We start from the raw sequence: 11,290 nt of genomic DNA on the forward strand, positions 1-11,290 counted from the left end.
GAAAAGTAATTTTGTTGTGGACATATATATCCCTCTTGATAGCGCCACGTACAATTGACCACGTGAGAAAACATGTTGGGGAAAATACAAACAAACATTGTGAATCGTTTGACCTTGAGCTTTATTTATAGTGATTGCAAAACAAAGGCGTACATACAATTGCTTTCGAATGAATTTAAATGGATATCCTTCATATTGTGGTTGTGATAGTTGTATTCTTGGAAGAAACACATAATTTGTTGCAGAATGACCACTTGATATTTCTGCATGCAGGTCATTTTGAGAGAAACCTTGACATATCATTCGTCTGCCATTTCATAAGCCACTTGAAGGGTCCAAATTCCTTAGCAACATGATCGGTACATTTTCCTTCAATTCTAACCTGCATTAAATAAGATATGTCAAAATCTATCCACTTTTTTATTTTTTTCGCCTCTTGTAAGTTGTAATGTATTATGTTCAATACCTATGTAGTGGGAGACCGTTTGTTGTTAAAGTATTTAGATATTCTTCTTGGTAATAGTTGTTGGTGTCATGTTCTGCTGAGTCAAAGCCATTGAATATCTTGCTTTCACCTGGGAATTGAGATATTAACTTGTTGTTAATTTTATCAACATGGTCATTTCTGCTTGCTAAAATAGCTCTTTCAGTGACAGATTTTGCTGTAGCAGCATTTTCTTGCATGTTTTGAAATATCTCTTTTATTGTGAATTCTTCTTGAATTTCATCCTGGGAATGTTTGATTGTTAATTGTTCTAGGAGGACTAAATTTTCTCTTATTGTTGGTTCATCACCGTTACCCACTCGAAGTAAGAACTCACTGAATGTTGAATCTATTCTTGCCCTCATATTTCTAGTAAATTGAATATTCTCCATCAAAGGCTAGAGATATGATTTGACCAATCTTGCATTTCAAATTTCTGCTCGAGTTGATTTTGGAACTAGTGGTAACACCTGCCAAAAATCTCCTCTAAAAACCATGAATTTTCCGCCGAATGGTTTATCGATGTCCATTATGTCTCTGAAGCTCCTGTCAATCGTTTCTATTGTTTGGTGTTTGGCCATTGGTGCTTTATCCCATATAATCACTTTTGCTTTTCTAATCAATTTGGCAGCACCACTTTTCTTTGACATGTTTATCATAGTTGATTCACTTGTTTGAAGAGGGATCTTAAACCTTGAATGTGATGTACGTCGTCCTGGTAAGATTGAAGCAGCTACGCCACTGGTTGCTGTTGCCAAACCTATCATACCTCTTGATCTAACATTGTTAAGTAATGCATAGTATAGCTATGTTTTTCCAGTTCCCCAGGTCAATCCACAGAAAAATATTGCAGTTGTTCCAGCATCGATTTTTTGCATTATTTTTGTAAAAGCGTGATGTTGTTCTGGATTTAATTGTGACTGTGCATCAAAATCTTCTGGTGGTATCTGCACGTACATTTCTTCATTTATTTCTCTACATTCTGATGAACCAACTTCGAGGAAATTTTGATCTAGTTGAGGAATCTCATATATGTCTATGCTTTTGCCAATACTTTGCAAGCAATTATTAATACTATTCAGAGTAGAGTGTAATATAGTATTGTGTGAATTGCCATATATCCTGCTGAAGTCCTCTTACATAACCTCATAATAAGTATCCTAGAGTTTTCTAATATCCGTGGGGTTACAATGAACCAAAATTGTAGCAAACAAACTTCTAAGAGCGAATGGCATTTCGAAGACAACAAACTCTCTCATACATTCTGATATGCTGTTGTCGGACTCAGTTAACCCTATTTCTTTGGCTGCTTCTTTGAATGTCTGACATTGCTTGCCATTGACAGTGAGTAAGTCGTTCAATGACAATGTTCCCCTTACATGGTTAAGTAACAATAACTCATATTATATTTCCCCTTCTCAAGGATTAGCTGTGCAATATAATCAATATGTACTAATTAATAAGTTTAAAAATTATCAATGTGTATGATTTTATATCTTACTACATTCAGCTAACCGATTGCAGTGCGACCAATTACATATCTTTTTTTCCTTTTTGTACAAGTCTTTACCTTTGAATTCCAAACATAATACTTTGGGAATTCTCTATAAAGATATGTTTTTTCTTTAGAGTCAATTGAGCACATTCTGAAATATTCGGTCGACATTGTTTGCTTGACACTATCCCAGGCGATGACATTTTTTAATTTTTGATTTTTCCAGTAAAACACGATGATTTTGTTTTGAGTTAGTATTTGTATTTGATAATTTTTATTAGTTTTTTAAGTAAATGTGTATTATAATGCATTAATATGTGTACCTGAATGTTTTTCTGGAAGATGTAGTTGAAGGTTGATGACTACAGGTTCCATTTCAGTCAAGTTGAAATTCATATATTCTCCATATTACTTCAGGCAGTGAGACCCATCGCGCATCTTGAAATGTTTGTATATCGTCAATAACATTTTCACCATTATCAGACTGAACATAAACTGCACACCGATCATGTCCTTTATATATATACTTGTATAGATACTTTATTGCTTTGACTTCTGAGCAAACCTTAACATTAATGTGACAATTGTATCTTGTAAGCAGATGAGGGCTATAAGGTACTACCCATTTATTTGTCATATGCATTCCACGAACAATCTCTATTCTTGCATCTATTATTCTTTTATAAATTGGATATCCATCCTTTGCTTGGATTGATTTGTTGTTGTATGGCCTTGGATGATAATATTTACACTGTCCATTTTGCATGCATGTGTTTGTTGGATGTTTGTTTCCATATGGACCATGCATAAGCTGTTTGAGTGCTAATTTATGCAATATAAGTTACTCATATTTATCTGGAATATCTACCGAGATAAACCTATCGTACTGATCTCCTGATTAGATGTTGTGCCCTTCTTTTAATATGAGAAGTAGGTGTATGTATGTTAGTCCCTGTTTATGAAATTCTACCACAAATACAAAAGCAACAACAATTCCAAATATTTCTTTCTTGAAATTTTTGTCTTGTAGATCCTGCAACTTAGCTCTGAATATTCTTGTTACCAAGTAAGGTCAATCTTGAGGAGTTTGCCCACGGAGCAATTCTTGTTGGATTTCAATCCAGTTAGGATTGCATGTCATTGTTATAAATAGATTTGGCCTACCAAAATGTTGTACGAAAGTCATTGCATCCATATAGAGTTTTTTCATATCTCGTGCCCACCCAATAAATGATGAAGGAAGTAGTATTCTTTGCCCAATTCTATCTCCCATGCATTCTCCCGAGCTGACACTATAAAAAGTACCTTGATAAACCTCTCTTTTAAAATTTGATTGTTCCTTTTTTAAATATTCTAGCCTTGTTCTTTCCAATTTTATGTACATGTCAACCACAAATTATTGTTGTAATCTTCCACATAGTAGTAATACTGACCTCTCTGTTTCTCATAGTTGTAGCTTATAACAATAGTACTCTCTGCAAGAAATATTTCCCTTTGTCTCACGGTGGACATCTACAATTTCAAGAAATCATATGAATATAATTTTGACTTTATGTTGGTTATCATATTGGTATAGTAGAAAAATATATTTTTCTTATATTTGTATTTTATACGCCTTTGGTAGTATTATTTTATATCGTGTATGTGGTTTTTATCAGTTGCTAACTTGTGAAGAACATGACTATATTTTATCTATAAGAGGGCATAATGTAATATATTTTACCTTGATCCTCTTTGTCTAATATTTCATCAGCTGATATGAAAGTTGAAATATCATTGACTATAGGTGGTGAGTGAGCACTTCTTTTTTGAGGCAGTCTTTTGCTCCGTTTTCTTATTCCTTGATTCCATCCACCTTCACCTTTTGGTAATAACAAAGGATATTAAAGAGGTCATAACAACCAAAATAGTGTTTTACTCTATGTTTGTACCCTGAGTGCTCATGCACAATTTTTTCTCGATCAAAAGGTATGTTTGGATTGTTTCCATCGATCCAAATTGCTGCTACTTGACTTATCGAGGGTCTATTGTCCACTCATTGATCCAAAGAGGCATTTGCAGCAATACGAAGTTTAAAATTGTGGAAACTTGTTTGGTTTTTTAATTGGCAGAAATATTTGTGCATATGGGTTACTCTCCATTACCTATTTGATTTTTGTGGCAATATGGTCTGAAAGAATTCCTTCATTCACCTTTGATAGCCTGTTGGTCAATTGTTTGTCTGTATCAAAGAAGTTTAGTTGGAAGTTACATGGATTTTTATCACGTGGTACCAACGATGGTAGATCGTGATAAATTTTACATTGTACCCTGAATGTGTATACTCCTTTTTTTTGCAGATGCTAGTATCTTATCCATGTTAACACCAAAAGATGTAAAATCAAAGATTCTATTATATGCACGAATATTTTTGCGAAATTCTACCGCGTCTGGAGTAGATGCCACAAACATTTCATATAGTTCTATTGGTGCTTCAGTTTTTGCCAATTTAATATATCCTCTTGCACAACAGAATGCTGGAGGTTCATGTTCTAATCTTTTTGCAGCACAATAAATACATTTTGGGACGGCTTTCAGTTTTACTGGTAGAAGGAATGTTTTTTCCTTTATCACCTTCTTGATTTGGCATGAAAGGAGTGGTGATATTTGTATCACCTGTGAAGTGAAGTGAATAGAAGGGTTAAATTTAATTTTGAATTGTGATAAGTACTTAACATATTAGATTTACCTTGATGTTGGTTGTGTGTCATTGTTGATTTGTTGGTGATAAAATTTGGATTGTTGTTGTGACACTTATCTTATCTCTTCCTATTAAGCATATGTAATTTAGCAGTGATCTAAAACATAACAGAATCATTAATGGCAATTGTAGTCATATATTTGACATATATAGGAAAAAACATCTATTATAGGGTAGGATGTATGAAAAGTTTTTTTATGTACGAGGATATACATTGCAGCAGAAGATTGTTGTTGATCGTTTTTGAAGTAATAAATTTCATACATTGAATGTTTAGTGAAGCAGTTAAAAAAATTCATTTATATAGGAAAGTAAGATAAAAATTAAAGTGATGATAGGTGAAGTTGCTCGGTGAAAAAAGGTAAGTTGTTTTTAAATATTAGGGAGATAATAAGCATTGGGAGATAAAAATAAGGAAATTTTAAATCAACTATATATGAATTTTTTTCCTCTTTGATCTCCTTTTCCATCTGATAGGGCATGATGTTTTTTACTTTAACCTTCCCCGTCCTTTTTCTTTGTAGTTTAATTAGTGGGGCTTCGTCATCACTTTCATCTAGTACATTCTGTTTTTCTACCTCATGTATCCTCACTTTCTGTGAATTATCATCTGCAATGAATTGCTTAATGTTGTTAGTCCTCTGGCATGTATTTGTTTTTTGTGGATTTTCAATGTCAGTTTCAACTGCTTCAATATCTTTTTCAACATGAGGTATGCCTGCAACTATTTTTTTTATTTTTTTATCATCACTTAGTATCTTCTTCCTCTTGCTTCTTTGTTTTGTAATTGGCATTTTAACCTTGGTTTGATCTGGTGGTAGTTTTTTGGAAACCTCATGTATCTCCATAGCAATCACATCAATGTTTGTATCAACAGCTAGGAATTTACGGTCAATCTTAACAAGGATTTTGAATTCTTTCCCCTTAATCAATACAATCTGGCCATAGTATGGTGATTCTTCTTTCTGTGGAATATGAAAACATATATATTAGCCTTACAATTGAAATAGGGTAAAGTTATTTATACATGCTAATATTTCTTAGAGTAAGTGATTTACCTTTTCAGATATAGAGAGAACATACTCTTTTACGTTACAACCAAAATAGTATTTGGCAGCTTAAACATTGTAATGCTTACAAATTGATCCTCAGCAGTGACATCAATCTTTAACCGATATCTAAATCAAATTGGAAGTTTTAATTAGTATGGTGCTAATTATTTGATAGCGATATAGTAAGCTCATTAGTTAATAATACTTTTTTTCATGCATCTGGAGTAAGCAATATTTATTCTTGATTGTTTGTGTAGTTTACCTAGCCTCATAATCAACATCTTCAGCTCTATAGTAGGTACAAGTTGCACTACTATTATAACAGTAACTAGCTTGTACCATTCATTGCAACTAAAATACCATGGGTCGGTGTTACTTTCATGTAAATAACGGTAGCGTGAAACTTATAGTACATGTCCTATACGTTAATTTAGTAAATCACGTAATTACATTTTTAATTTATAATTGGAGTAAAAGATGAGTGTTGTATAGGAAAGTACCTTCACAATGGCAAGTGAACCATTTAAAATATTACTAATTTTAACTTCACGGGCTATTTGCATTAGTCTCCTTGGCATTAGAGTTACATCATCTTTTCTGCCTTCATGTTGTCATTCCTGAAATTTTTAAGAAATGAATAAAAAATATTAATGATGTAGCATGTGGGTAGCCTTTAAATAAGTGTGATGAAATATGTATTACTTACCATTTTTGGAGATTGTTCGCTTTTTCATATTATGGATTTATAAGCAAACTACTAACAGGAGTAGTGGAAAGGACAAAATCCCCTAATTAGAGAAGAGTAATTATTTCAGTGATACTTCTATGTACTTTGAAAATTGACTCAAATATATCAAGTGTGGATATGTATACCTTGATAAATTGATAATTTACATCACAAAAAGCAAGAACTGGTTTGTAACTTTCAAGGCTTTGTAACATTTGACCTTTGATTCCAGCAAAGTATCCCCATAAAGTCATGACTTTTTGATCATACCTGTGCAAGTAACTATTTTTTTATGATAAATGTTTATTGACGTGAAATATTTATATGTAGGATGCATAAAAAGTATGTGTTACCTTTTGTTTGTAACGATTACTTCGTGTCTAATGCATCGTCCTTCTCCAGTTAGTGATTTTACTGTGAGTAAAATACACACCACATCAATTAAAAAAACAATGTGTTAAAAAACCTATTTTCTTAATGAATGGATCAAACAATAAACATTTAGTGAAATTTACCAGAAAAACATCCATTAGTGATTTTTTCAGCTTCATCAAATGTAATAAATCCATTTGAAAATTGTTCAGTCTCAAAATGACTTTTGTCCTCAACGACCTCGGTGTTGTTCATAAATGCTAGTTCGAGCTCCTTATGTACGGATAAGAAATTTGGTTTAGGTCCATATAATTTTCCATTTATAATTTAGTAACTTTGATCAAGTTGAAAAGGTTTGTTCCATTCATGAACATCTTTGTTAAAAAGAGAGGTTTGTATTTTTGTACCCCGAGGTAAGGACCATAATCATTAGAATTCCAAAAGAAGTCAACATATTAAATAATGTATATAACAAAATATTAAAATAGAGTTACCTCTTCGTCGACTAATAACTGTTGCCAACGAATACCTTCACCATTTGCATTTTTATACTCTTTTGTTAAACTCCGTTGAATGACTAAGACTTTAATAACCCATTCTGTTGCATATTTCTTCAACTTGCTAATTGGTAGGCACTGGTTCTCGAGATCTTCTAGACTTGTCATTGTATTGTTGTAGTATCTAGGATGTACTAATACAATAAATATTTGAGACGTAAATGCTATTTGTTTTTATATAATTAGTGTTCTTTTGGTCTAATAATAAAGATGATAAAGAATGTAATGGAGTGTGGAACCCCATGCAATCGCACTACTTCCGAGATGTAAAGTTTGGCTAACTTCTCTGCATTGTAAGTCACCTTGACCGGAATGAAGTGCGCAGACTTAGTTAACCTATCAACAATTACCCAAATAGAATCAAACTTTCCCAATGTCTTAGGAAGACCAACCACGAAATCCATTGCAATCCTTTCCCACTTCCATTCAGGAATGGGCATTCTCTGAAGTGTTCCTCCGAGTCTTTGGTGTTCCTACTTTACTTGTTGACAGTTTGGACATTTGGCAATAAAATCCACAATATCACGCTTCATTCTACTCCACCAAAAATGTTGTTTTAGGTCACGTTACAGCTTGGTTGCACCCGGATGTATCGAATACCTTGAACTATGAGCCTCTGTCAGAATAGTGTTGATCAAATCATCGACGCGGGGTACACATACCCTTCCCTTAATCCTCAAAACACCCTCCTAATCGATTGTCGCTTCTTTAGCCTCTCCTTGCAACACTTTATCTCGTATCTGGAATAATTTTCATCATTAAACTTCTTTCCCTTAATCTTGTCAAGGAAGGAAGATCTTGCCTCCACACAAGCTAAAAATCCTCCCTTCTCATTTACTTCTAACCACATAAGGTCGTTAGCCAGAATCTGAACTTCCCTAGCCAATGGGCGTCTAGAAGCTTGCAAGTGAGCTAGACTTCCCATGCTTCCCGCCTTTCTACTTAAAGCATCCGCTACAACATTCGCCTTCCCCGGATGATACAAAATAGTGATGTCGTAGTCCTTCACTAGTTCCATCCATCTCCTCTGTGTCAAGTTCAAATCTTTTTGAGTAAAGACATACTGTAGGCTACCATGATCCGTATACACCTCACACTTAACCCCATATAAATAGTGTCTCCGTTGCTTTAATGCAAACACTACCCCAGCCAATTCCAAATCATGGGCCGGGTAATTACGTTCGTGCACCTTTAATTGCCTTGAAGCATAAGCAATCACTTTTTTCTCTTGCATTAGCACTGCACCCAAACCCTAATAGGATGCATCACAATAGACAATGAAATTCTTACCCTCCACTGGCAAGGTGAGAATTGGTGCAGTAGTTAACAGAGTCTTGAGCTTCTAAAAGCTTTCCTCACACTCATCCGACCATAAAAATGGAACATTTTGCTTAGTCAAGTTCGTCAGTTGGGAAGCAATAGAAGAGAATCCCCTGACAAATCGGCGGTAGTAGCTAGCTAAACCAACAAAGCTCCTTATTTCTGACACATTAGTAGGTCTTACCCAATTCTTCACTGTCACAATCTTAGAAGGATCCACCATCACTCCATCCTTATAAACCACATGCCCTTAGAAGGACACTGCATCTAGCCAAAACTCACACTTAGAGAACTTGACATAAAGCTTTTTCTCCCTCAACATTTCCAATACTATTCTCAAATGCTCCTCATGTTCCTCCTTACTTTTAGAGTATATCAGTATATCATCAATAAATACGATCACAAAGAGATCCAAATATCGCTTAAGAATTCCGTTCATCAAACTCATGAACGCAACAGGGGCATTCGTAAGACCAAAAGACATCACTACAAATTCGTAATGCCCATACCTGGTTCTAAAAGCAGTCTTTGGCACATCCGTTGCCCGTATTTTCAATTGATGATAACCGGATCTCATGTCAATCTTAGAGAAGACACAAGCACCTTGTAACTGATCGAACAAGTCATCAATGCGAGGAAGAGGATACTTGTTCTTTATGGTTACCTTGTTCAACTGCCGGTAGTCTATGCACATCCAAAAACTCACATCCTTCTTATTTACAAACAAAACCGGAGCACCCCAAGGAGATGCACTTGGTCTAATGAAGCCCTTTCTCAACAACTCTTGAAGTTGGGCTTTTAACTCTCTTAACTCCGTGGGAGCCATTCTCTAAGGGGGTATAGAAATGGGGCGAGTACCCGGTTCAAGATCAATACTGAAGTCAATATCCCTATCTGGTGGCATACCAGGAAGATCTGCAGGGAACACATCCAGAAACTCACGGACCACCGAAACCGACTCAATCGAAGGTACTTGGGTAGTGTCATCCTTGAGATGTGCCAAGAAAGCTAAACACCCTTTACTAACCATTTTCTTAGCATGAAGAAAGAAGATGATACGCACCGGATTGGAAGTGTAGTCACCCTCCCACACTAACGGATCTGTCCGAGGCTTGGCTAACGTCACCGTTTTAGCATTACAATCCAAGATCGTAAATTGCGGAGAAAGCAAAGTCATACCCAGAATTACATCAAAATCATCCATTTCTAAGATAACCAAATCTACATAATTGTTGCTCTCCACAAAGTATACCAAACAAGACCTATATACGTTTTCAACTACCACAGACTCACCCACCGGAATAGAAACACGAATAGACATATCAAGTAATTCACAATGTAAATTTAGACCATTAGCAAATGAGGAAGATACATAAGCAAATGTGGATACAGGATCAAACAATACAGAAGCCATGCAATCACAAACCAGAAGATTACCTGTGATGACAGCATCAGATGCCTCCGCTTCAGATCGCCCAGGGAAAGCGTAACAATGGGCCCTATCGTTTGTCTGTCCATTGCCCCTACCATGTTGTGATGTAGTGGCTCCAGTTTGCCCATCACCTTGACCAATATGGTGACCACAATTACCTCGACCACCACGTCCTCCAGAATGACGGCCTCTACCATGACCACCTCTACCTCTAGCTATTGGGGGTCTATAACTCTGTTTGGGACAATTCTGCCAAATATGTCCAGTCTCCCCACATCCATAACACTCTCTAGAGTCAAACATAAGTCTCTCAGAGAAGTGTTGACCGGTCTGAGGTGGACCCCCAACTACAGTCTGTAGTGAAGACTGAATGGGTCGAACTGAGAAACCTCCGGAACCCTGTCCTGTAGAGTAAGAACCATTAAACTCACCTCCCTTTCGTAACCTCTTTGATGTCGATGCCATGGTGAATTCATCTGGCTTCACTCCTTCCACCTCTACCACAAAATCTACTACTTCTTGGAAGGATTTTGCCGTAGCCGCTACCTGTAAGGCTGAAATCCGCAACTCTGACCTCAAACCCTTCACAAAACAACGAATCCGCTCTCGTGTACTAAAACAAAGTTGGGTGGCATATCTGGAAAGTGCACGAAACTTAGCCTCATATGCATTGACCAACATCCTACCTTGCTCTTGGCTCAAGAACTCGTCCCTTTTCCTATCCCTCAATGTCTGAGGGATATACTTCTCCATAAACAAGCTAGAGAATGACGCCCAAGTCATAGGTGGTGCCTCTGTTGGTTGACACTCAACATGTAACCGCCACCACATTTTGGCGTTCCCTTGAAACTGATAAGTCACGAACTCAACACCAAACCATTCTACAATACCCATCTTATGTAGTAGCTCATGATAGTCAACAAGAAAATCGTAAGCATCCTCAGATTCAGCACCCTTGAAGACTAGAGGTTTCAATTTCAAGAACTTACTGAAAAGTTCATGCTGATCATTTGTCATTATAGGCCCAGTAGTCAGACGTGGAAACGTTCCTATATCTAATGAGGCATCCATACGAAGAGCCATAGTAGCAGCAAGTTGTACCTCTGAAACC

The 11,290-nt window shown here is 36.0% G+C and overlaps 1 protein-coding gene across 1 annotated transcript; it reads right to left on the reverse strand.

Moving 5' to 3' along the window:
* Positions 1 to 315: 315 nt before the first annotated feature.
* LOC104644952 (uncharacterized) lies at positions 316 to 849 on the reverse strand. Its single transcript, XM_010315834.1, has 2 exons — positions 467 to 849; positions 316 to 382 (listed from the first exon to the last, which is right to left on the reverse strand). The coding sequence occupies exons 1-2, from the start codon at positions 847 to 849 to the stop codon at positions 316 to 318; spliced, it is 450 nt and encodes a 149-aa protein (XP_010314136.1).
* Positions 850 to 11,290: the final 10,441 nt, after the last annotated feature.

This window comes from Solanum lycopersicum, chromosome 12 (genome assembly GCF_036512215.1).
Source record: "Solanum lycopersicum chromosome 12, SLM_r2.1".
Lineage (NCBI taxonomy): Eukaryota > Viridiplantae > Streptophyta > Magnoliopsida > Solanales > Solanaceae > Solanum > Solanum lycopersicum.

Coding starts and splice junctions, on each gene's coding strand:
- LOC104644952 (XM_010315834.1), bottom strand. CDS start 849: ATGAGGGCAAGAATAGATTCAACATTCAGTGAGTTCTTACTTCGAGTG. Junction 383..466: donor AACGGTCTCCCACTACATAG/GTATTGAACATA, acceptor TATTTAATGCAG/GTTAGAATTGAAGGAAAATG.